This window comes from Schistocerca cancellata, chromosome 3, assembly GCF_023864275.1.
Source record: "Schistocerca cancellata isolate TAMUIC-IGC-003103 chromosome 3, iqSchCanc2.1, whole genome shotgun sequence".
Classification (NCBI taxonomy): domain Eukaryota; kingdom Metazoa; phylum Arthropoda; class Insecta; order Orthoptera; family Acrididae; genus Schistocerca; species Schistocerca cancellata.
In genome coordinates, this window is record NC_064628.1 from 956308687 (window position 1) to 956336629 (window position 27943).

The window sequence follows — 27943 nt, forward strand, 5'->3', positions numbered from 1 at the left end:
GCAGGAATACCGCAGGCCTATTCTTAACCCCGAACCCGCAGGGGGCCCAGTTTTTGAACTGAAGACCACAACACACTGTTGACACTGCAATATTATGGACTCAATTATTACTGTTAATTAAATTCTTATGCATGTAGTATTTGAGCAAAATCATAAAGAAAACAGTAAGATATTTTATGAGAAGTTAAAGTTCAAAAGCTTTGGAATAATTATATTCAAAAGAAGGTTAATGTCCACTTAATTCAGGCCAACTGGATCTGTGGTAATAACATGAAGCTCTCTAACTCTCTGGACAGATAATATACCTAGTAGGTCCTAAATCATATTCAAGTAATTTTATTCAGAAAGGCGCATCAAATGCTGTGGGAAGAAGATTGGGGTTTAACATCTGTCGCCAACAAGGTCATCAGAGATGAAGCCTATGTTCAGATTGAGAAAGGATAAGGAAGAAAACGGACTACGTTATTTTCAAAGGTCCCATACAGGCACCTGCCTTAAGTAATTTGGGGAAACGAAAAATTTGGATATTCGGACAGGGATTTGACTACCATCTTCCTGTGTCTCGCCACTGCAACCTCTCGCTTGGTCAACCATTTTGGACAACTGTTGCTAATTGTCACTGGTGCCAAGCACTGTACACAAACATGGTTGTATCTTCAACACAGAAAGCCCACATGACAAATTAATAAAACATCAAGTCACTAAAACTTAAAACTTATTCTAGCAACTGAAATAAGTAACATGTAGTATGCATACCCAATATAGAGACTGCACAGGTTCTGGATGCAGTAGGCCAACAATGCCGTGATACAGAGAAAGGCCCGTGCCTACACAGAAGATACCCACTCCAGATATCAATGAAGCCACATACTTCATGTTGCTATAGCCATATGGATGTTCAAGATTTGCACTCTGGAAAGAAGTAAGGTTGTCAAAGTTCATTTCAGTAGTCAAAGCTCTAAGACTTAAATTTTAATGTTACGAACTGACATAGTATTAAACATATGAAATGACACAAGCAAAATTTAACTTTAAAAATTACACAAATGTGAGACAGACAGGAGATGAAAAGAAAATTATTATACAGAATAGCATGCAATAAGAGTTAAAATTACATACCACTAATGTTAGTGAAATCTGGTAATCAGTTATTTTCTTCAATGTCTCATTCATAAAAGTATTATTTACATGTAAAATAAGGAAAGGCAACCAGTCACCTACAGCGTACTGTTGCGTGGAGCACAGAAACACATAACAGGAGACAGCATCCACACACAACCACAAAGACGTGCAGGTCCTGTTCGTAGTCGATGCACTTGATACATTAAGATGTATATATGGAGCAACCTAAGAGCTTGATATCAAGAAAGGTGGCTCAATGAGTTGAGAAGGACCAGGTGAAGTGGATTTGGGAGTAGGTGATGAGGTTATGGATGAAAGAGCAATGAATGTCCTTGCCAATAAGTGCACAGCATGAAAATCTCATCAATTAACCTGAACCAGACAAGAGGTTTTAGGTCTTCACTGGATAGAAATGGTTTCCTGCATGTGGCCACAAATAAGTTGGCATAGGATGGTGTTATGCAAGTACCCATGGTAATATGACAGATTTGTTTATAGATTTACCCTTCAAAAGTGAAATAATTTTGGGTCATGATGTGGCTGACAAGGAGGATTAGAAAACCAGTCTAAACCCTTGCAACTCCCTGACCAGGCCTTGATGACTTTCTCCGTCTTCCACAATCCAAAAAACTTCCTCCACCCCCACAAAACACACTGCCCCTGGACACCCGTTCTGTAAGCATAAACCGAAATGCTATGGAAATGGATGTGGTGCAATAGACAAGAAACTCAAATCCATTGAGATAAAAATTTAAGCTGCATGAGAGATTGATCAAGTAAGACTCAGTAACAAGGATAGGCATAAAATTATAATAGGCTCCTTCTGTCTACCACCAGATTCACCTCCTGATGTAACCAAAAACTTCACAGAAGATATCAGTTCATGTGCACTTAACTTCGTTAAGCTACATCTACACAGTTACTTTGCAAATCATACTAAAGTGCCTGGCAGAGCATTCATCGAACCACTTTCCTAATAGCACACTATTATTCCACTCTTGAACAGCGGGAGGAAAAAACGAACAACTATATATTTCCGAGCGACATTTGATTTCTCTTATTTTATTATGATCATCGTTTCTCCCTATGTAGGTCGGCATCAACAAAATATTTTCGCATTTGCAGGGAAATTTGGTGACAGCTGCAATGAAAAATGCCTTTTGTTTAAATGATTTCCACCTCAAATCCTGTGTCTTGTATGTGACACTCTCCACTGTTTCTTGATGGACAAAAAGTACTGCCCTTCTCTGAACTTTCTCGGTGTACTCCATTAATCCTCTCTGGTAAGATCCCACATCATGCAGCAATACTCCAAAAGAAGACAGACAAGCACAGTGTAGGCAGTCTTTCACAGATCTGTTGCATCATGTTCTGCCAATAAAATGCAGTCTTTGGTTCACATTACCCACAACATTTTCTGTGTGCTCTTTCGAATTGTTTGTAACTGTAATTCCTAGGTATTTAGTTGAATTTATGACCTTCAGATTTCACTGATTTATCATGTAATGAAAGTTTAATGGATTCCTTTAAGCACTCATGTGCATGATCCCACACTTTTCATCATTTAGGACCAATTGTCAATTATTGCACCATACAGATATCTTATTTAAATCATTTTGCAATTGGTTCCAATCTTCTGGTGACTTTACTAGACTATAAATGACAGCATCATCTGCAAACAACCTGAAGACAGCTACTCAGATTGTCTTCTACGTCACTTATATAGATAATGAACAGAACAGGGCCTGTGAAACTACCTTGGGGAATGTCAGAAATAACTTCTGGTTTACTCGATGACTTTCCGTCAGTTACTATGAACAGTGACCTCTCTGACAGGGAATCACAAGTCCAATCACATAACTGAGACAATATTCCATAAGCAATCAATTTGATTACAAGCTGCTTGTCAGGTACATTGTCATAAGATTTCTAGAAATCTAGAAATATGGAATCAATTTGAAATTCCTTGTCGATAGCACTCATAACTTTGTGTGAGTAATGAGCTAGTAATCACTGAAAGACACTTTAATCATTCATCACTTGATTGGGATACTTATAATTTCGTTAGTGGTGGGCACGACAAGAATCCTGTGCATTGTTAAATGCCTTCTCTGAAACTACCTAGAATAGATAGTTCAGAATCCCAACCATAATAGAAATATGAGGTGCTATCCAAAATTTTCAGGACTGGTGCTGTCACTGTTGAAAACCTTACCTTTGGACTAATGGTCACCATCACCTTCAAAGTAGTTCCCATCGCATGTACACACTGGTACCAGCACTTCTGCCACTGGTCAAACATTTTCTGGAAGTCCTCTTCTTTGAGGGTGTTTATCATCACCAGCAATGCTTCTTGAATCCTCTCTAGAGTGTCGAACCGACGGCCTTTCAAATTGAGTTTCAGTTTTGGGAATAGCGCGAAGTTGCAAGGTGCCAAATCTGGCGAATACGGCGGGTGGGGTACAACCTCCACGTTGTTTTTTGCCAAAATGGTCCTGGTGAGCAAGGACATGTGAAGAGCACACTATTGAGATGCAGCAGCCAGTTCCCTTGCCGCCAAAGTTCGGGCCATCATCGCCACACATTTTCATGGAGCCGTTGCAAAACGTCACAGTTGTATGCGGAATTCACTGTTTGGTTAGGTGGGACTAATTCTTTGCGCGCAGTTCCCTTGGTATCAAAGAAAACAATGATCATGCTCTTCAGTGTGAGCATCATCTTCGACGTCCGTACAGCCGGCCCTACACTGAGTATGCCACTCAAACACACGCATACGGCTCATGCTCTGTCCCCCAAACACTTGTTGATTCATTGAAAGGGTCTCCGTAACGCTTTTCCCCAGAATCACACAGAATTTGATACACACGCTCTGTTCTGTTCGCAGATCCATCGTAAAATCGCCACACACCAAACACAGAGTACTACGGAAATCACTGTGGACACACAACACATCCTCCCAGCTGAATGCCACTCCACACACTGACTCATCAGATATACTGCTCTCGCAACCTAGCAGTGCAAATATCTACTACTACTACTACTACTACTTTCCAGATGGCAGCACAAGTCCCAAAAAGTTTTTTGGATTCCACCTTGTATATTAGATCTAATGGAAACAGACAGACATACATACATGACACTCTTTGAGGACACCTATATCAAACCCGGTATCAGTGACTATGAGGCAGTTATCGCAACAATGAACAAAGTACAGAGGGCAATTAAAACAAGTAGAATGATTTATATGTTCAGCAAACTAAATAAATAATCGTAGTGTCATATCTCAATGAGGAACTTGAAACTTTTAGCTTAGGACAGGAGCATGGAAAGGAACTATGGCTTGAATTTAAAAGAACAGTTAACCTTGCACTGGACAGATAGGTGCCCAGTGGAACAGTTATTGATGGGAGAGATCCTCCATTACATAGTCAATGTAAAAAAAAACTTCTATGGGAAACAGAGACAACTGTATAACAGGTATTAAAAAAGTATAGGAATGCAAACAGAGAGATGCTGAATGAAACATATTTGGCAGTAATGAGAGCAATGTGTGAAGCCTTCAGTGACTACCGCAGCAACATATTGTCAAATGGTCTTTAACAAAACCCAAAGAAATTCTGGTCTATGTAAAGGCTGCTAGTGGTGTTGAAGTCGAGTCATTCAAGAACAGGACACGAACTGAAAATGAGAGCAGCAAAGCAATAGGAGAAATTTGTAGCTCTGTTTTCAAATATTCCTTCACAAAGTAAAACCCATTCCAATCTTCATACCACTTAAAAGCTGAGTGAAATAGGTGTTGGTGTCAATAGTGCTGATGAACAGCTGAAATTATTAAAATTGAACGAATCTCCAGGTCAGATGGAATGCCAATCAGATTCTACACCCAATCCAAGGCTGAGTTAGTTCCTATATTAGCTATAATCTATCATTGAGCCACAGAACACAAAAGCATGCCCAGTATCTGGAAAAAAAGACAGGTCACACTCATTTACAAGAAGGGTAGCAGAAACGACTCACAAAACTACCATTGAATAACCTTGACATCAATTTCAAACAATAGAAAATCCAGAATGGAATGTGACAATATTAGAGAAGGAAAGTTGCTATTCACAAAACAGCAGAGATGCTGAGTCGTGATAGGCACAACAAAAAGATTCACACAATTATAGCTTTCTGCCATTAAGGCCTTTGCCAGCAATAGACACACATGCATACACCCACTCACACAAATGTAACTTGCACACACGTCTGCAGTTTCAGATAACTGAAACCACACTGCGAGCAGCAGCATCAGTGCATGATGGGAGTGGCGACTGGGTGGGGTTAAGGAGGACGCTGGGGCAGGGAGGGATAGTATGGCGGGGGTGGCAGACAGTGAAGTGTTGCAATTTAGACGGAGGGCAGGAGATAAGGTGGGGGGTAAGTAGCAGAAAGGAGAGATATAAAAATAAATTAACAGACTGGGTGTGGCCATGAAATGACGGCTGTGTAGTGCTGGAATGGGAACAGGGATGGGGCTGGATGGGTGAGGGCAGTGACTAACCTTCATTTTCCAGGCGCCAGTGCAGGTGTGCATGTGTGTCTATTGCCGACAAAGGCCTTAATGGCTGAAAGCTATAATTGTGAATCTTTTTGTTGTGCCTATTGCGTATCAGCATCTCCACTATATGGTGTGTAGGAACTTTTCTTGACATCAGTTTGTAACATAATCTTAGAACATATTCAGAGCTCAAACATAATGAGGTACCTCTTACAGAATGATCTTCTCCATCCCAGCCAGCATGATTTTTGGAAACATTTTTCACATGAAACCTAACTCGCACTTTCTTCACATTAATTCCTGAAAGCCATGGGTCAAGGTGGCTAGGTAGATACAACACCCTTCTATTTCCAAAAAGCATTTGTCTCAGAGTTACACTTATTATCAAAAGTAAGATCATATGGGGTATCAGGCAAAATTTAGGACTGGATTGAGGATTTCTTGGTAGGGAAGATGCAGAATATTATCTCTGATGGAGAGTCATCAACAGATGAAGTAACATCGGGTGTCCCCCAGGGTTCCTTGCAGTCGATGGTGTGTATTATTGACCTTGCATACAATATTAAGAGCAACGTCACTTTTCACAGATGATGCAGCTATCTAGAATGAAGTACATACAGTCTGCACGAAGTTGGACAATTAAGATTTCAAATTGGTGCAAAGTCTGGCAACTTGCTTTAAATGTTCAGAAATGTAAAATTGTGCGCTTTCACAAAATGAAAAAATGTAGTATCCTATGACTATATCAGTGAGTCACAATTTAACTCAGTAACTTCATACAAATATCTCAGGGTAACACTTGACAGGGACATGAAATATAGGATCCATCATGGGTAAAGCAAGTAGTAGATTAAGAGGTTAATGCAATAAGTCTGTGACGGGTGATTGTTTACAATTTACTCACACAAAGTGCTTGGGACCCATACCGCAAAGGAACAACGGGTATATTGAACATATACACAGAAGGGTCACAGGTCCATTTGACATGTGGAGGAAGTATCACAGAGATGCTGAAAGAACCTATGTAGCCTATTCTTCAAGATAAATGGAAACTCTCCCATGAAAGTCTACTACCAAAGTTTCAAGAACCGATTTTAAATGACAACTCCAGAAATGTACCACAACCGTCTATGTATCACTCATTTGGGGATCTTGAGGACAAGATTAGATCAATTACAGCAAGCATGGAGCAACATCATTCATCCCACACTCCATATGCAAATTGAATGGGGAGAAAGTCCTAATGACTGGTGCAATGGGCCATACACTTTGCCATGCCCTTCACAGTGGTTTGCAGAGTTATAGATGTAGATTTAACGCTACTGCCAGTCTTCCTGGCTAAACTCTGACCACTACAGTAGTCTCAATACTTTCTAAAGGATTCACTTCCAGCCAAAAGCCTAAGTCAAACACAAGCTGTAGCAGCTCTCTGAGGCCTTAGGTCACAAAACCTGACACCTGAACGCATCCCCCTTTCTCATACCCGCAACTCCCACAATCCTACCTTTCACCTGTTCCCCAAATTCCAAAAACCCAACCCTGCAGAACTCCCTACTGGTCATCCCACTGTGGCCGGGTACATTGCTCCCATTGAACAAACATCTGCCTTTGTTGACTAACACCTCCAAACTACTGTCTGTAACCTCCTATCCCACATTCAAGACACTGCTCACTTCCTTCACTTCCTCTCCACAGTTCCTGTCCCATTACCACCAGACTCCTTTGTTTCTGTGGACATAATGTTCTTGTCTGCCAACATCCTCTCATGTCCACAGCCCAAACTGCCTTTCCCAATATCCTTCTGATCCCACACCAACCACCTCTTTCCTAATCTCCCAGACAACGACATCCTGAACCACACTTCTTTCATTTTTGAAGGGTGAATTTATAAACAAATGCACTGTTCTCCCATGCATACTCGCACGATGGCATCTTATACCAACCATTTTTTAGGCTGTCAGGAGGAATCATTTCTATCCAGTCAATACCAAAATCCTCTTGTCCAGTTCAGATTCACTGATAACATTCTCATGATGTGAATTCAACATTTGCTCTTTCCTGAACGACTACTCCCAAATCCCTTCACATGGTCCTTCTCAACTCATTGAGCCACCTTCCTAGATGTCTGTATCCATGTACCCACCTCTAATATGGCTGCATAAATTCATATGTGCATATCAACTGTGTCAACCACCAACAGTACTTCCACTATGACAACTGTTACCCATTCCTGCTTACAGCCTTGCCAGCAGTGCAAGTGCAAGTGCAAGTGTCTCCCAATTATATATCTCCTGAGCCATGCTCCTATGCCATCATTAAACCTGTCAATTAGCAGCCAACCAGCTCTCCTCTGACCACCCAGTAAAACCCTGGCCTTGAAAAGCTTGACCACATCCTCCACCAGGACTTCAACAACCTCAACTACTATTGTGGCCTGAGATGAGGAATACCCTTCCATACTTCTACCCTTGTAGACTTGGGCCATTCTTGTTTTTTGTATATATCAATGACATAAAACAGCCACAAAATTCTAAATAGTAAACTATGCTGGCACCATACCAAGCAGCTAGCATAAGCAATAAAGAGAACTTTGAAATGATCATAGAACATTAAACAATGTACAAACTTACACAGATCAGGGACAAGACAAATGTAATAAAGTTCTTGTTAAATTATTGTAATACTGATATTGAATGACTTTCTACAGTTGAAAAATATGATAAACGTAAGTTTTTAGGCACCCTGATAAACATCTCACATAAAAAAGGCATACCAGCTATATCTGTAAAAATATTACCAGTAATATTCACTTACTAAAAATCTTGCCAATATAATATCCTCCCCCACCCTTAAACTAGTGTACTACAGTTTAATTCACTCACATTTGTAATAAGGGGCTGAGATTTTGAGGTTGGGCAGCCACAGTCTAGATGGATAGGATTTTTAGGGTTCAAAAGAGAGCAGTTAGGATACTTGCTAATATAATCAGATAGCCAAATAATATGAAGTAACTCCATGGCAGTCTTCTTAAGGGCAAATTGAAACAAATGTTAACTGAAAGATGTTGGTACTCACTTAAGTAATTCTGAATTGTTTATAAAAGCATACAATGTACTACTTGATATATGTATTAATTATATGTATTACAAGAAATCACTGTTAAAAATGCACAAAAAAATGATGATGTCCAAGACTGCAAAGTTAATATGACAAGTAAAGATGATGATTATCAACACCACCACTTTTTCAATCTTACTGCCAATCCTGTACCACATTGGTCATTCCCCTATGGTTGGCCCAAGTGCAGGACCCACCAATGCAGTTCTGTTATAGGCACTTCCTACCCCAACAAAACGCATGGCCACATATGAAAGCTGCCATTTTAAATATAAGCTATGGTGCAATTACTGTACAGCATTCTCAGTGGGAATGACACATAACCAACGGTTTACTCACATGGATAGCCACTGCCAATCTGTGGCAAACCACAGACTTGACCATTCATTTGTGAACTTGCTGCACATAAACACAAAGTGACTTCAATGGCTGTTTCACTACAAGGGCTATTTGGATACTCCCTTCCAGCACAAGTTCCTCTGAACTATGCAGATGGGAATTGTCTGGTTGGTTGGTTGGTTGGTTTGTGGGAGTGAAGGTACCAGATTACTATGGCCATCGGTCCCTTTTTCCATGAACTTGAAACGCCCACAAGGAATAAAAACAAATGACGGAGATGACAAGAGATGACACAGGACAAGAAAGACACAGACAGAGACCAGAAGAAAGGAATTAAATTCACACCGAGTGTGACAGTGGTTGTCCGATCACAGAAACAAAAAAAAAATCCGACTACCAAGAAACACACTAAAAATCCAAGTCTAAAATCATAGGCCAAAGGCTAGGCTCAACACAAAAAAGGACAACCATTTAGATCAAGCGATAAAAACCCCCTGCATGAATAAAACTCAAAACTAAATCAGTCATCACAACGTCATCTGATAAAAGTGCAGGAAGCGTATCAGGCAGCGCAAATGTCTGCCTGAGCGGAGTTAAAAGTGGGCAGTCCAACAAGATGTGGAACACAGTCAAAGCTGACCCACAGCGACATAAAGGTGGGTCCCCGTGGCACAATAAATAGCTGTGCATTATCCAGGTGTGGTCAATGCGCAGCCGGCAGAGGACAACAGAGTCCGTGTGAGAGATCCACAAGGAGGAGTGCCATGCACTGGTAGCCTCCTTGATGGCCTGATCCCCAATGCTGGTGCACCGACAGCCTGTTTGGTCAGCGTGTCAACACATTCACTTCCCTGGATGCCGACATGACCCGGGGTCCACACAAATACCACAGAGCGGCCACAATGGGCGAGAGTATGGAGGGACTCCTGGATAGCCATCACCAGACAAGAGCGAGTGAAACACTGGTCGATAGCTCGTAAACTGCTCAGGGAGTCACTAGAGATAAAGGACTCACCTGAGCAGGAGCGGATATACTCTAGGGCGCAAGAGATGACGACCAGCTCGGCAGTGAAAACACTGCAGCCAACTGGTAATGAGTTTTTCATAATGATCCCCTCGGGTAAGAGCATAACCGACACGACCAGCAACCATCGAAACATCAGTATGGACACGAACCGTCAGTATACACAACGTCAGAGCCTGGAAATGCAACAAGGATTGAAAGAAAGCAGTGGCAGAGGGCCTCAGGAGAGACTGAGTCTATCAGGCCCTGTGCCAAATCAAGCCGAAGGCATCGGCGAGGCACACACCATGGGGGTATACACAGAGGGGCCTGAAAGAGAGGTGGAAGATGGAAAACCGGAAGCCCAGAGAGAAGAGCTATGACGCAAACCGCGATTGTAAACCCTGACCGTGCCGCCGTTCCAGAAGATGGCCGACCGACTGAGGGAACAGGAGACGATAACTGGGATGCCCGGGCAAGCTACAAACACGTCTAGCATAAGCGGCCAGTAATCATTGGTGCCGGAACCGCAATGGACGGACACCTTCCTCCACAAGTATGCTGTTGAAAGGGCTTGTCCAGAAAGCTCCAGTGGCGAGTCGGAACCCGCTGTGAAGGATGGGGTCCAGCAAATGCAATGCACAAGGGGATGTCTAACTGTAAGCCAGGCTCCCATAATATAGATGGGACTGAATTAACGCCTGGTACAGCCGTTGAGGGTACACTGATCGGCACACCAGCTAGTGTGACTCAAGCAAGGAAGAGCGTTAAGATGCTGCCAGCACGTTTGTTTAAGCTGCCGAATATGAGGAAGCCAAGTCAACTGGGTATCAAAGACCAATCCCAAAAACCAATGCGTCTCCACCACAGCAAGAGGTTCGCCATCAAGATAAAGCCGTGGCTCAGGGGGAATAGTGCGTCGCCGGCAGAAATGCATGACGCAGGTCTCGGCAGCTGAAAACTGGAAGACATGCGGGACAGCCCGAGACTGCGCCTTACAGATAGTGCCCTGCAGCTGCCGTTCAGCAACTGCAATGCCAGTGGAGCTAAAGTATAGGCAGAAGTCATCAGCAATCAACGAAGCTGACACAGATGTTCCCACCGCCACAGCAAGCCCATTAATTGCAATCAAAAAGATGCAGACACTTAAGACAGAGCCTTGTGGTACACCATTCTCCTGAACTCAGGAGGAACTATGGGAGGCCGCAACTTGCACACGGAAGGAACAAAGCGAACAAAAATTTTGTATGAAAATCCAGAGTGGAGCCCGAAGACCCCAACCATGTAGCGTAGAGAGGATGTGATGTCGCCATGTCATATCGTATGCCTTTCCTATGTCAAAAAAAACAGCAACCAGATGCGGACGGCGGGCAAAGGCTGTAAGGATGGTAGACTCCAGGCACACCAGATTATTGGCGCCAGAGCAGCCGTTATGGAACCCACCCTGAGACAGAGCCAGAAGGCTCCGAGAGCCAAGTAGCCAACTCAACCTCCGGCTCACCATGTGTTCGAGCAACTTGCAAGAAACGTTGGTGAGGCTAATGGGGCGGTAGCAGTGCACCTCCAGTGGGTTTTTGCCACGTTTCAACACGGGAATTACGATGCTTTCCCGCCATTTTGACGGGAACTCACCCTCAACCCAGATATGGATGAAAAGGTCTATGATGCGTCACTGGCAGTCCACTGCGAGGCATTTGAGCATCTGACAGTGGATGAGATCTGGCCCGGGAGCCATATTGGGGCAAGCGGCTAGGGCACTTTTGAATTACCACTCACTGAACAAATCATTGTACGATTCAGGCTGGCGCATGTGAAATGAAAAGCTCCAACGTTCCAGCCACTCCTTCAGGGAGGGGAAGGCCAGTAGGTAATTCACTGAAGCGAAACTCTGAGCAAAATGTTCCGCTAAGCAGTATGCAATTGTGTTGGAGGCAGCACGGACTGTTCCATTCAGTGAAAGCGGAGGTACACTGACAGGGGTCTGACAGCCACAGAGTCGCCTAATCTTGGCCCAAACTTGCGATGGAGAGGTACGGAGGTCAATGGTGGAGACATACCTTCCCCAGCACCTCTGCTTGTGTCGGCAAATGAGGCGGCATGCTTGTGCACGGAGCTGTTTAAAGGCATGAGGTGTTCCAATGCGAGATGCCGCTTGTGATGCTGGAGTGCCTGCCTGCGATCTTTAATCACCTCAGCGATCTCAGGCGACCACCAAGGCAGAGTCCTCCGCCAAGAAGACCCAGAAAAACAGGGAATGGCAGACTCTGCGGCAGTAACAATGCCGGTGGTGACCGAGTGAACCACCTCATCAATGGCGTCATTGGAAAGATGCTCAACAGTGGCAATGGAGGTGAACAAGTCCCTGTCAGCCTTATTCATGGCCCATCTGCAGGGGCGCGCAGAAAAGTGATGTTGTGCCCGGCTCTTATAATAACCCCGATAGCCACAGAGGGCAGGGGCAGCATCGCCGGAAACCAAGTTTCCTGAAGAGCAATTCAGAGGAAAAGGTAAAGGCTGAGGAGTTGTCAGAGCTCAGCAAGAAAGTGGAAAAAACTGCTGCAGTTCCACTGGAGGATGACATTGTCCATGGCCGAGAAAGGCATGAAGGGACCGAGGAGGCAGCTCTGCTGCCACCGATTCAGAACCTGTGCGAGTGACATCCATTGTGTCTGAGAGTCCGGCAAGATATAGGTCCTCAGCGGCTGCCAGAATCTCTACCTCGCCCTCAGATGCAGAGTTTGTAGGTTGCGGTGGGGTGGGTGCCACAGCAAGTTCCTTCGTCTTAGAGGTCTTCTTCTTGGACTTTTCTCGCTGCTCCTTGGGTTTCACTGGTAGGGAGGGCTTCACCGATTCAGTCTCCGGGACAGAGGAGGATCACAAAGCCCTACAACCAGCCACTTATGCCACTGCAGGACGACGTCCTTCCCACTTGCGGAAACCTGGGAAGGGAGGGACCAAAGGGACCCTTTGGGAGTGAGAGGAGCTGAAGAAGTTGGATGCTTCTCCGACTCAGAAGCAGGGACGGACGTCCCCAATTGGTGGAGGGTGGGGGGGTTGAGAGGATGGGGGGGGGAGGGTGTTGCTCCCAAGGTAGGTGGCGCAGGAGCAACGGGGTGGGTAGTGCCCCCCGTGGGCAAGGGGGCATGTGGAGTTGTACGGCTTGTAGAGCCGACTGGAATTCACTGAACTGATGGGACTATCACCGTTGTCGTAGTGGCGGCATATGAGGAAGTCATTCACACAGGATGGAGTCGTTCATATTTCCTCTTAGCCTCAGTATAGGTCAGTCAGTCCAGGCTCTTATATTCCATGATTTTCCGCTCTTTCTGTAAGTTCCTGCAGTCTGACAAGGTGTTCTCTGCAGTTGACACAGGTGGGAGGTGGGGCACATGGAGTATCGGGATGTGATTGGTGTCTGCAATCTCGACATGTGAGGCTGAAAGTACAGCTGGAGGACATATGGCCGAACTTCCAGCACTTAAAGCACCGCATCGGGAGAGCGATACAGGGCTTGACGTCACAGCGGTAGACCATCACCTTGACCTTCTCCGATAATGTATCACCCTCAAAGGCCAAGATGAAGGCACCGGTAGCAATCTGATTATCCTTCGGACGTCAATGAACGCACCGGACAAAATGAACACCTCGCCGCTCTAAATTGGCGCGCAGCTCATCATCAGACAGCAAAAGAAGGTCCCTATGGAAAATTATGCCCTGGACCATATTTTAACTATTATGGGGTGTGATGGTAACTGAAACATCCCCCAACTTGTCTCAAGCAAGTAACCTTCGTGACTGGGCAGAGGATGCCGTTTTTATCATTACTGACCCTGAGCGCAATTTGGACAAGCCCTCCACCTCCCCAAACTTGCCCTCTGAATGCTCCATGAAGAATTGAGGCTTCGTTGCCATGAAAGACTCCCGATCAGCTCTCGTACAAACTAGGAACCGGGGCAAATAAGTGTCACTGCCATCCTGAGCCTTACACTCCTCCCACAGTGTGGCCAGGGAGGGGAACAATTTGTGATTTTATTTCTGAGCGTTGAATTGAGCCTGATAACGCTTATAGAGTGTCGGCGGCTGGCCAGCAACAAGAGATTATGTACCACACTTCATTGCGGGTCATCCGCCCTGATGCCACCCACTCTGACCAAGGGCCCTCCCCACAGGCGCCACCCAGTCTCAGCAAGGGCCACCTGGCAGGATGGCCACTGCCGGGAGTCCCGATGCCCCAGGCAGAGAGGCATCTACTTCTTGGCATACGTGGGGAGTTAACGGCGCACGCATCAGTAGAGCGATCCCTGTCTGGGGCTACAACCAACAGGGTACATGGTGGCCCCATCACAACGGACTGGCTACCGTGCTGGATATTAGGTGCAAGGAAGTCTCTGGTCGTTGTCTCCGCAGATAGAACCCCCGTTTATATGGTGAGAAAACCAAGTTCGAGCCATATTCAACAGATCGCCACCTATCAGAGACAGAAGAAGAGGACGTTACAATGACAGCAACTGTGTGCCACCACACGAGACATCCTTCCGGGATCTCTGGTGATGATGGCCAACATCCAAACAAGTGACTGAAGGTATATGAGTGTATAGCCAAATTTAACAAATGGGATGACACTGTGTGTTTGGCTAACGTATTTTTCTACTTGGAGAAGTTCACAAACTGGGATCTATTCCAGACAGAACTGTGCAAGTATTATGGCAACACACGGCGACAGACATGCGAGGCTAAAGATAAAGTGCAGGGCACAGCATCGAGGAGAAACTACAGCATCCTACATTCAAGATGTTTTGGAGCTGTGTAAAATAGTGGGTCCTAGAATGAAGGAGGAAGATAAGGTTGCAAATCTCATGAAGGGTATTGCTGAGGGCATGTATCAAGCCCTACTCCTGAAGGTGGTTTCGACAGCAGACAACTTCATGAAATGGTGCCAATAGACTGAGACAACGCATCAAAAAAGAATTACATGCAACAAGTTTGAACGGCTTCCAAACATCATATTGATGTTTGTGATGGAGGAAGCAACTGATTTCGTAAGTGTTCTTCATCTGATAGTGAGAGAGGAAGTTGAGAATGCACTTGGATTGCACAGTGAGAAAAAAACAAGACACTTCAAGAGGTCATAAAGGAGGAAGTGGAACAAACATTGAATCCAATCCCTTGTCCTTCACTTCCCTTTGAAACGACAAAAAAGTCGAGACCCAGATGGAGTTACGTTCCTACAATGCCACATGAGGAACCTGTTTGGGCACCAAGGAACACTGACGTCTGGAGGACCCACGATAACCAACCAGTATGTTTCCACTGCAGATGACCGGGATATCTGATACGCTATTGTCAAGAAAGGTGGCGGATATTTAATGACGCCCGCACCAGAAGACAGCAGACTGATCTTAGCTGACACCAACTCCGGGACAAAGAAGATGAAAAAGAAGATCTGGGTGCAGGATGACGTAGGTCACCATCGCTGCAAGCTAGCCGCTGGAGAGGACGTTCCCCAACGTGCCGATCAAGGTCTCCATCGCCATTTAGCAGCTCCAGCTGATCACCTAGCCACCGCAACCTGGAAAACTAAACGGTGCAACCTTTCTTGGAGGTGAAGCTGCAGAAGAGAAAAATCACCTGCAGTCGATCACTACAAAAATGATATATTCATGAATGGTTGACCAGGCCAAGCTCTTGTGGACTCTGGAGCATCATATTGAGTCATTTCGGAGAAGTACTGTCGCCAGTTGCAGAAAACCGTATTCGTAGACAACAAAACATCTCTGGCTAAGGTGGCTAATGGGAAATATGTAAAACCTACAAGACGATGTGTCATTCGTGTGGGTATAAGTGGCCATACACAGCCCTTAGAATTCATCATCTTACAAGAATGTAGTCACGACGACATTCTTGGATGGGAATTTTTGAAAGCTTCTCAGGGAATTACAGATTGTGGTCGCTCGAAGATTATGATGGACGAGACGAGATACTGTGGACAGGAAGATGCACATCTGAGTGTGTGGAGACTATGTGTGCAGGATGAAGTGATCATTCCTCCAGTCAGCACTAGAAAGGTAACTGTCATGTGCCGTGCCATGCATCAACCGACAGATCTTGTATTTTTTTTATTTATTTACTCGTCAAGTTCCATAGGACCAAATTGAGGAGCACATCTCCAAGGTCGTGGAACGTGTCAGTACATGAAATGTAACAGATGAAAATAAATGTTCATGAACCTTAATAAAGTCAGTCCATAATTTTAAGTAAACGCTATCAGCAATACAATAAAAAACCAGCTTAATTTTTCAAGGAACTCCTCGACAGAATAGAAGGAGTGATCCATGAGGAACCTCTTCAGTTTCAATTTCAAAGTGAGTGGATTACTGCTAAGATTTTTGAATTTGAGTTGCAGCTTATTGAAAATGGATGCAGCAGTATGTTCCACAAGAGTTAAGGAAGTTCGATCCAAATGCAGGTTTGATTTCTGCTGAGTATTAACCGAGTGAAAGCTGTTTATTCTTGAGAATAAACTAATATTGGTAACAAGAAAAGACAACAAGGAATATATGTATTGAGAAGCCAGTGTCAAAATACCCAAACTCGTGAAAAGAGGTCAACAAGAGGTTCGTGAACTAACACCACTTATTGCCCAAACCGCCCGTTTCTGAGCCAAAAATATCCTTTTAGAATGAGAAGAGTTACCCTAAAATTTAATACCATATGACAATAGCGAATGAAAATAAGCAAAGTAGACTAATTTTCATGTCGAACGACCACTCACTCCTGATACCGTTTAATAGTAAAAATGGCAGTGTTAAGTCTTTGAACAAGATCCTGAATGTGGGCTTTCCACGACAGCTTACTATCTATCTGAACACCTAGAAATTTGAATTGTTCACTAATAACATGTCCATTCTGCGAAATTAAAACATCAGGTTTTGTTGAAATCTGTGTTAGAAACCATAAAAACTGAGTCTTACTGTGATTTAGCGTTAGTTTATTTTCTACAATCCATAAACTGAGGTCATGTACTGCACTATTTGAAACCGAGCCAGTGTTGCACACATCCTTTACTACAAACTAGTGTCATCATTGAACAGAAATATTTTAGAGTTGCCTGTAATACTAGAGGGCATATCATTTATATAAATAAGGAACTGGAGTGGTCCCAACACTGATCCCTGAGGCACCCCCCCCCCCCCCCACTTGACTGTACCCCTCTTAGACCCCACAATCACAGCCATTCTCAACACTGTGAATAATGACTGTTATAACTTCAAGTTTAACAAATATATTTCAAGGAAGACAATACATGAAAGTCACAGATCAAGTAAACAGAGTAAGACGTGTGTACACTTTAGCAGTCAAATCATAACTGAGTCCGAGTCTAGTGGCCGCTGGCTGGCTGGCCGGCCGTTTAGGTGGCGCTGCTGCTGCTGCATGGCTGGCAGACAGTGCCGCATGTAGAGGACGCCCGTAACTGCGCGGCGGCACTTTGAAAGATCGGCGAGTCACAACACTTTTCCCCCCTTTGAAGTTTTTGTACAGGTCTTGATGGAGGTGGCCTGTAGATTGCTAACGTCCATACGTGTTGTTTGACTGGCTGTAAAGTCTCGAGGAGGAGGCTTCCCGTACGGACAGAAGTGTCCCCGATGATAACGGGTCGAGATGACAGGAGACGTGGGGGTCGAATCTGCTGATGCCCCGTGCACCAATCTGCTTGTTGTGGCAAGTCCAGTTGTTATAACAGGAGACATGGGCTATGTGTCTGCGTCCGTAGGAGGAGGAGGCGAGTAGAGTTGCTCCGACAGATGATGATCATCTGGTTCCTGCATGGGCACGTCTCCTGGTGGCATCAGTTCTTGTGCTTGCACTGATATGATAGTGAGAGGACTGCGTTGTGAGTAATGACAGACTCCAGTATCCCAAGCGTCAGGTAGAGCCGAAAGTGGTGTAGCGGCATCCGGAACAAGCATTGCCGGCACACGAGGCCGAAGCTGGTCTGAATGACACACTGCAACACCCGTGTCCGTCTGGATTTCATACAGGTGTCGGCCATGGTGTCTTTAAGATGCAGCCAGGACTCCATTTCGGCCGCCTGCCATATCCCCGTACCCATACAAGGTCGTCGGTTGTGAACCGGACAAGCGAAGGCACCCACGGCCGTGAGGTGGAAGGCCGCAGAAGATGAAGTAGCGTGCGGGGCTGTCGGCCATGTAAGAGCTCAGCCGGGCTGTGGTCGCCCAGAAATTGAAGAACCGCATCATCAGCAGCAGAGGAAGTCAGGAGTTTCTTCATGTGAGCCTTAAATGCGCGGACCAGTCGTTCAGCCTCACTGTTTGACTGTGGATGGAATGGAGGGGCTGTGACATGCACGACGCCGTGACGGGCACAAAAATCCGCAAATTTGGAAGAGGCAATTTGCAGACCATTATCAGTAACAAGAGCAGAGGGAAGGTCTTCCACAGAGAAAATGCGAGCTAGAGCATTGGTGGTTGCCACGGTGGTAGGCAACGTGCAACAGACAATGAAAGGAAAGTTAGAGTAGGCGTCAATAACGAGAAGCTAATAAGTACCTAAAAAAGGTCTCGCGAAGTCAGCACGAATACGCTCCCAGGACTTCTCAGGCGAAGGCCACGGTGACAAATATGACATCGGGGCGGCAGCCTGTGACGCACAAGGGCCGCAGGCAGCGAACATGTGTGTGATTTCAGAGTCGATGCCGGGCCAGTACACATGACGGCACGCCAGAGATTTTGTGCGAGAGACACCCCAGTGCCCTTGATGAAGGAGGCGCAAGACCGAAGCATGCAAAGACGCAGGTACCACAACATGCGGCGGAGCATTTTCGGTGGAAAGGAGGATACCATAGCTAGCCGTGAGGCGGTAACGCAAAGTGTGGTTGTTGCACAACGGATCAGGAGTCTTAGCGGACGGGCGATCTGGCCAACCCTTCTGAATACAGCGTAAAACCCGGGAGAGGGTAGGGTCAGGACCCATAGCAGCCGCCAGCCGGTCCCCGGTGATGGGGAACCCGTCCACAACCCGCTGCTCGGCAACATCCAGGTGGAAACACAAAAGTTCGTCCCTATCGAATGCCAGATCAGGACCCATGGGAAGGCGGGACAGTGCCTCAGCATTTGCATGTTGAGCCGTCGGCCGGAAATGAATCTCATAATTGAAACGAGACAAGTAAAGAGCCCAACGCTGGAGGTGGTGTGCAGCCTTGTCAGGAAGTGACGTTGACGGATGAAACAAGGAAACAAGTGGTTTGTGATCCGTAACAAGATGAAATTTGGATCCAGAGAGAGAAACACCAAACTTATAAAGAGCATAAATAATGACCAAAGCTTCTTTTTCAATTTGAGAATACTTTTGTTGGGCATCCGTGAGCGTTTTGGAGGCATAAGCAATGGGTTGTTCCGAACCGTCAGAAAAACGGGACTGCACCGACCCCGTGAGAGGCGCCCGTGGCAAGAACAAGATGTTGGCCAGGTCGATAAGTAGCCAGGCACGGGGCCTGTTTCACAAAGTCTTCAATTTTTGGAAACCCACATCGCATGACGCGGACCAGTGAAAAGGCCTGTTTTTATGCAACAGGCGATGTAACGGCTGAGCCACCAAAGCAGCAGACAGTAAGAGCTTGTGATAGTAAGCTATTTTCCCCAAGAAGGCCTGCAGTTCCTTAACAGATGTAGGGCGAGGAAGGGCATCAATCGCAGCGACAGTTTGCTGAAGCGGACGAATACCATCCCAAGAGAATTGAAACTCCAAGTACGTGATAGATACCTGAAAAAAATTTTGATTTCCAAAGATTACACTTAAGACCGGCAGTCTGTAAGACGTGAAAAAGTGTGCAGAGATTTTGAAGATGTTCGTCAGTGGTGGAGCCAGTGACAACAATGTTGTCCTGGTAATTTATACACCCAGGGACAGTGAGCAATAATTGTTCCAAGAATCGCTGAAAGAGAGCAGGGGCGCTGGCAACCCCAAATGGCAATCATTGGTATTGACAGAGGCCGGAAGGTGTGTTAAGGACCAGAAACTGCCGGGAAGCAGTGTAGAGAGGAAGTTGATGATAAGCTTCTGACAGGTCAAGTCGAGAAAAATACTGGTCTCCAGCAAGTTTAGTGAACAATTCTTCAGGTCGAGGCATAGGGTAAGTGTCGATAAGGCACTGAGCATTTACAGTGGCTTTGAAATCGCCACAGAGACGAATATCACCATTTGGCTTAGCAAGGACAATGACAGGAGAGGACCACTCACTGGAAGTGACAGGAAGCAAGACCCCTGAAGCAGTGAGACGATCCAGCTCCCGTTTGACCTGATCACGAAGGGCCACAGGAATGGGCCGAGCCCGAAAAAACTTAGGCCGAGCAGTGGGTTTGAGTGTGATATGAGCTTCAAAGTCGTTTGCACGGCCTAACTCAGGAGAAAAAAAGGGATGAAAATGTCGTCGACAAGGAATCCAATTGAGCATAAGGAATAGCATCAGAGATGAGATGGACGGAGTCATCTAAGGAGAACCCAAAAACGCGAAAGGCATCAAAACCAAAAAAATTCTCCGCATTACTATGGTCGACCACAAATATGAGAACAGTGCGAACGACAGATTTGTAAGATACCTCAACATCAAATTGTCACAAGAGAGAAATCTTCTGTTTAGTGTAAGTCTGTAATTGCCTAGTGACAGGTGACAGGATTGGAGAACCCAACTGAAGATACATCTGAGAATTGATGATAGTGGCAGCAGAACCAGTATCCACCTGCATGCGAACATCTTGACCAAGTATTTGGACAGTGAGGAATAACTTACCTGAAAGGGAAGAAGTACAATTGACAGACAACACAGAATCAAAATCACCGTCATGTTCATGAACATCATGTATGTGGTCAGATTTGCAAACGGATGACACATGACCCTTTTTCTTTGCATTTGTGACGCACAGCCCAACGTTGTGGACAATCTTCTCATGAATGTTTCGTAAAACACAGCAGACATGAAGGAAGTTGCCGTGGGTTTTGCTGCAGTTTCTCAGAGGTTTGTTTACGGTTAGGTCGAGGCTGAGCTTGGAAGCGTACTGCGGCCACGTCGGCCGGCAGGGACACGCCACACGCTTCGTCAACATGCACAGAGGTTATATTTCCCCGACGTCGCCCCATGCCTCTATTTGCGCTCCAGCAGCGCGAGAAATTTCAAAAGACTGAGCGATGGATAGGACTTCATCTAGAGTCAGATTTGCCAACTGAAGGGCATGTGGCCTAACTTCTTTGTCGGGTGCCGATCGGATAATAGCATCCCGTACCATGGAATCCCCCCCCATGAACCATGGACCTTGCCGCTGGTGGGGAGGCTTGCGTGCCTCAGCGATACAGATGGCCGTACCGTAGGTGCAACCACAACGGAGGGGTATCTGTTGAGAGGCCAGACAAACATGTGGTTCCTGAAGAGGGGCAGCAGCCTTTTCAGTAGTTGCAGGGGCAGCAGTCTGGATGATTGACTGATCTGGCCTTGTAACATTAACCAAAACGGCCTTGCTGTGCTGGTACTGCGAACGGCTGAAAGCAAGGGGAAACTACGGCCGTAAATTTTCCCGAGGACATGCAGCTCTACTGTATGATTAAATGATGATGGCGTCCTCTTGGGTAAAATATTCCGGAGGTAAAATAGTCCCCCATTCGGATCTCCGGGCGGGGACTACTCAGGAGGACGTCGTTATCAGGAGAAAGAAAACTGGCGTTCTACGGATCGGAGCGTGGAATGTCAGATCCCTTAATCGGGCAGGTAGGTTAGAAAATTTAAAAAGGGAAATGGATAGGTTAAAGTTAGATATAGTGGGAATTAGTGAAGTTCGGTGGCAGGAGGAACAAGACTTTTGGTCAGGTGATTACAGGGTTATAAATACAAAATCAAATAGGGGCAATGCAGGAGTAGGTTTAATAATGAATAAAAAAATAGGAGTGCGGGTTAGCTACTACAAACAGCATAGTGAACGCATTATTGTGGCCAAGATAGACACAAAGCCCATGCCTACTACAGTAGTACAAGTTTATATGCCAACTACCTCTGCAGATGACGAAGAAATAGATGAAATGTACGACGAGATAAAAGAAATTATTCAGGTAGTGAAAGGAGACGAAAATTTAATAGTCATGGGTGACTGGAATTCGTCAGTAGGGAAAGGGAGAGAAGGAAACATAGTAGGTGAATATGGATTGGGGGGAAGGAATGAAAGAGGAAGCCGCCTTGTAGAATTTTGCACAGAGCATAACTTAATCATAGCTAACACTTGGTTCAAGAATCATAAAAGAAGGTTGTATACCTGGAAGAATCCTGGAGATACTAAAAGGTATCAGATAGATTATATAATGGTAAGGCAGAGATTTAGGAACCAGGTTTTAAATTGTAAGACATTTCCTGGGGCAGATGTGGATTCTGACCACAATCTATTGGTTATGAACTGCAGATTGAAACTGAAGAAACTGCAAAAAGGTGGGAATTTAAGGAGATGGGACCTGGATAAACTGAAAGAACCAGAGGTTGTACAGAGTTTCAGGGAGAGCATAAGGGAACAATTGACAGGAATGGGGGAAAGAAATACAGTAGAAGAAGAATGGGTAGCTCTGAGGGATGAAGTAGTGAAGGCAGCAGAGGATCAAATTGGTAAAAAGACGAGGGCTAATAGAAATCCTTGGGTAACAGAAGAAATAGTGAATTTAATTGATGAAAGGAGAAAATATAAAAATGCAGTAAATGAAGCAGGCAAAAAGGAATACAAACGTCTCAAAAATGATATCGACAGGAAGTGCAAAATGGCTAAGCAGGGATGGCTAGAGGACAAATGTAAGGATGTAGAGGCTTGTCTCACTAGGGGTAAGATAGATACTGCCTACAGGAAAATTAAAGAGACCTTTGGAGAGAAGAGAACCACTTGTATGAATATCAAGAGCTCAGATGGCAACCCAGTTCTAAGCAAAGAAGGGAAGGCAGAAAGGTGGAAGGAGTATATAGAGGGTTTATACAAGGGCGATGTAATTGAGGACAATATTATGGAAATGGAAGAGGATGTAGATGAAGACAAAATGGGAGATAAGATACTGCGTGAAGAGTTTGACAGAGCACTGAAAGACCTGAGTCGAAACAAGGCCCCGGGAGTAGACAACATTCCATTTGAACTACTGATGGCCTCGGGAGAGCCAGTCATGACAAAACTCTACCATCTGGTGAGCACGATGTATGAGACAGGCGAAATACCCTCAGACTTCAAGAAGAATATAATAATTCCAATCCCAAAGAAAGCAGGTGTTGACAGATGTGAAAATTACCGAACTATCAGTTTAATAAGTCACAGCTGCAAAATACTAACGCGAATTCTTTACAGACGAATGGAAAAACTGGTAGAAGCCGACCTCGGGGAAGATCAGTTTGGATTCCGTAGAAATGTTGGAACACGTGAGGCGTGAGGCAATACTGACCTTACGACTTATCTTAGAAGAAAGATTAAGAAAAGGCAAACCTACGTTTCTAGCATTTGTAGACTTAGAGAAAGCTTTTGACAATGTTAACTGGAATACTCTCTTTCAAATTCTGAAGGTGGCAGGGGTAAAATACAGGGAGCGAAAGGCTATTTACAGTTTGTACAGAAACCAGATGGCAGTTATAAGAGTCGAGGGGCATGAAAGGGAAACAGTGGTTGGGAAAGGAGTAAGACAGGGTTGTAGCCTCTCCCCGATGTTATTCAATCTGTATATTGAGCAAGCAGTAAAGGAAACAAAAGAAAAATTCGGAGTAGGTATTAAAATTCATGGAGAAGAAGTAAAAACTTTGAGGTTCGCCGATGACATTGTAATTCTGTCAGAGACAGCAAAGGACTTGGAAGAGCAGTTGAACGGAATGGACAGTGTCTTGAAAGGAGGATATAAGATGAACATCAACATATGCAAAACGAGGATAATGGAATGTAGTCAAATTAAGTCGGGTGATGCTGAGGGAATTAGATTAGGAAATGATACGCTTAAAGTAGTAAAGGAGTTTTGCTATTTAGGGAGTAAAATAACCGATGATGGTCGAAGTAGAGAGGATATAAAATGTAGACTGGCAATGGCAAGGAAAGCGTTTCTCAAGAAGAGGAATTTGCTAACATCCAGTATAGATTTAAGTGTCAGGAAGTCGTTTCTGAAAGTATTTGTATGGAGTGTAGCCATGTATGGCAGTGAAACATGGACAATAAATAGTTTGGACAAGAAGAGAATAGAAGCTTTCGAAATGTGGTGCTACAGAAGAATGCTGAAGATAAGGTGGGTAGATCACGTAACTAATGAGGAGGTATTGAATAGAATTGGGGAGAAGAGAAGTTTGTGGCACAACTTGACTAGAAGAAGGGATCGGTCGGTAGGACATGTTTTGAGACATCAAGGGATCACAAATTTAGCATTGGAGGGCAGTGTGGAGGGTAAAAATCGTAGAGGGAGACCAAGAGATGAATACACTAAGCAGATTCAGAAGGATGTAGGTTGCAGTAGATACTGGGAGATGAAGAAGCTTGCACAGAATAGAGTAGCATGGAGAGCTGCATCAAACCAGTCTCAGGACTGAAGACCACAACAACAACAACCATGGAATCGGCGTAGGATTCTTTGTGAACTTCAGTAACAAACTGACACTTTCTACTGAGGCCGTGAAGTTCAGCAGCCCAAGCGCTACAGGATTGATTCGGTTGTTTTTGACAATGATAAAAGGCAACACGAGAGGCTACCACATGCGTTTGCTTTTGAAAATAGACGGACAGAAGTGAGCACATTTCAGCAAAGGACAAAGACGCATGATCTTTCAAAGAAGCAAATTGCGACAACAACCAATACATTTGGGTGAAATCCATGAAAGGAACAGAGACTTACATGTTTGTTTGTCCGCGACATGAAATGCCAAGAAGTGCCTTCGAAGACTTTTTTCATAATCAGACCAGTCTACCGCCGTCTCGTCGTAAGGAGGAAAAGGAGGTAGAGATGACTACGAGAGATGCCCCGCATTTGATGCCGCGACGAAATCATGAATCGCATTTGTGAGAAGTGTTTGCTGTTCTATGAGACCTTGCAATAGTTGCTCTAAAGTAGCCATGGAAACATGTGGGTCAACGATGGAAAAGAAAAATCACTACCTCGTCGCCAATTGTTATAACTTCAAGTTGAACAAATATATTTCAAGGAAGACGCAATACTTGAAAGTCACGGATCAAGTAAACAAGAGTAAGACGTGTGTACACTTTAACAGTCAATCAAAACTGAGTCCGAGTCTAGCGGCCGCTGGCTAGCTGGCCGCTTAGGTGGCGCTGCTGCTGCATGGCTGGCAGACAGCGCCACATGTAGAGGACGCGCGTAACAGCACAGCGGGACTTTGAAAGATTGGCAAGTCACAACAATGACCTTTTGCTATTTAAAGTGAGAGGTGAATCAATTGTGAGCTACTCCCCGTATTCCGTAATGGTCCAACTTCTGGAGCAATATTTTGTGATCAACACAATCAAATACCTTAGTTAAATCAAAAAATATGCCAAGCATTCGAAACCTTTTGTTTAACCCACCCAGTACCTCAAAAAGAAAAGAGAATATAGCATTTTCAGTTGTTAAATGACTTCTAAAGCCAAACTGTACATTTGATAGCAAATCGTGTGATATAAAATGATCAATTATCCTTACATACATAGCCTTTTCAATAACTTTTGCAAACACTGATGGCATAGAAATAGGTCTAAAGTTATCTACATTATCCCTTCATCCCTTTTTAGAAAGCGGCTTTACTACTGGGTACTTTAATCTTTCAGGAAACTGACCATACATAAAGGAAAAATTACGAATATCGCTATATACAGGGCTAACATGTGCAGCACAGTACTTTAATATTCTGCTAGACACTCCATCATAACCATGAGAGTCCTTAGTCTTCAGTGATTTAATTACTGCCTCAATCTCCCTCTTGTCTGTGACACAGAGGAATATTTCAGACATCTATCTCAGAAAGGCATTTGCCAAGAAAGTCATATGATTTCCTGTAGAAACTAAATTTTTATTTAATTCACCAGCAATGCTCAGAAAATGATTGTTAAATGCTGTACATGTATCTGATTTATGAGTAACCAAAATATTTTTACTGTAAATTGACTTTATTCCGTCAACCTCATGCTACTGACCAGACACTTCCTTCACAACTGACCATATGGTTTTAATTTTATCCTGTGAATTAGCTATTCTATTTGCATACCACATACTCTTTGCCTTCCTGATAACATTTTTAAGCACCTTACAATACTATTTGTAATGGGCTACTGTAGCTTGATTGTGACTACTTCTAACATTTTGATATAATTCCCACTTTGTTCCACACGATATCCTTATCCCACTAGTCAGCCACCCGGGCAGCCCATTACTGCTAGTACCCCGTTTAGAATGTTCTAATGGAAAGCAACTCTCAAAGAGCATGAGAAATGTGTTAAGGAAAGCATTGTATTTATCATCTATGTTATCGGCACTATAAACATCCTGCCACTCTTGTTCCTTGACAAGGTTTAAAAAACTCTCTATTGCTGCTGGATTAACTTTCCTACATAGTTTGTAATTAAATATGACATTGGTTTGAGTACAAAAGCCTTTTAGTGTTAAAATTTGTGCATCATCGTCTGAAGGCCATTCACGCTTCAACTAACAGAATGCCCATCTAGTAATGAAGAATGAATAAAAATATTGTCTATGGCTGTGCTACTGTTCCCCTGCACCCTTGTTGGAAAAAATACAGTTTGCATCAGATAATATGAATTTAGGTCTACCAACATCCTTTTTCTTGTACCATCATATAAAAAATTTATATTCAATTCACCACATATAACTAGTTTCTGGTACTTCCTACAAAGTGAATCAAAAACCCGCTCTAGCTTGAGCAGAAATGCTCTGAAGTCAGAGTTAGGGGACCTATAAACAACAACAATTAGAAGTTTAATGGAATGTAAGAGAACCTTACCAGTGAAGAATAACTTGGTCATCCCAGCCTCTGTCAACTTGTTTAAGAATGCATTTGGTGAATTGTGGATAGTTAATTGTCACCAAGAACCGCAGATACTTCCAAGACGCATGTCGCTGAACCAATAATTGAAGAACAGCTGAGCATCATAGAAACCTCCCATGCAGAGTCTGTGGGTGAAATTAGCCCTACCACTAGAAGACACGATCTTCTAGCTCGACTATCACCAGATCTCACTAAGGAACAACAAAAGAAGCTACTTGCCATTCTTCAAGAGTTCTCTGAATGCTTAGATCCACAGGTGAATAGCAAATTAGACAAATCGATGGTGAAGTACTGGATTAGCACTGACTGGAGACTATCAACCAATAAGCCAGAGAGAATACCGTGTGTCAGAAACAGAATGTAGAATAATTCACGACGAGGTAGGGAAAATGTGAAGATTGACATCATTCAGCCTTCGCAGAGCCAATAGCCATCACCAGTGGTCCTAGTCAGGAAGAAGGATGGCAGTTGGCACTTCTGCGTTAATTACAGGAAGTTAAATAACTAAAAAGGATGTTTCCCCTCTTCCACGAATTGACGATACACTAAATTGTCTGAAGGGGGCTAACTTTTTCTCAACCATGGACACTTACTCGGGATACTGGCAACTCAAAGTAGATGAGGCTGATCGTGAGAAAATTGCACTCATCACCCTCAAGAGCCTGTATGAGTTTAAGGTAATGCCGTTTAGTTTGTGTAATGAATCAACAGCTTTTGAACGGATAACGGATAATCTTCTAAGGCACCTGAAGATGACATTATGGTGTTTTGAGAG

At 44.3% G+C, this 27943-nt stretch overlaps 1 protein-coding gene across 3 annotated transcripts in view; it reads right to left on the minus strand.

The window, feature by feature from the left end:
• LOC126176020 (zinc transporter 9) overlaps positions 1–27943 on the minus strand; it is a 173757-nt gene that overhangs the window by 100564 nt on the left and 45250 nt on the right. For all 3 annotated transcript variants that reach the window (XM_049923144.1, XM_049923143.1, XM_049923142.1), the window contains one exon: positions 757–912. In XM_049923144.1, the coding sequence (XP_049779101.1) occupies positions 757–912 (156 nt within the window). The remainder of the gene's footprint in view (positions 1–756; positions 913–27943) is intronic.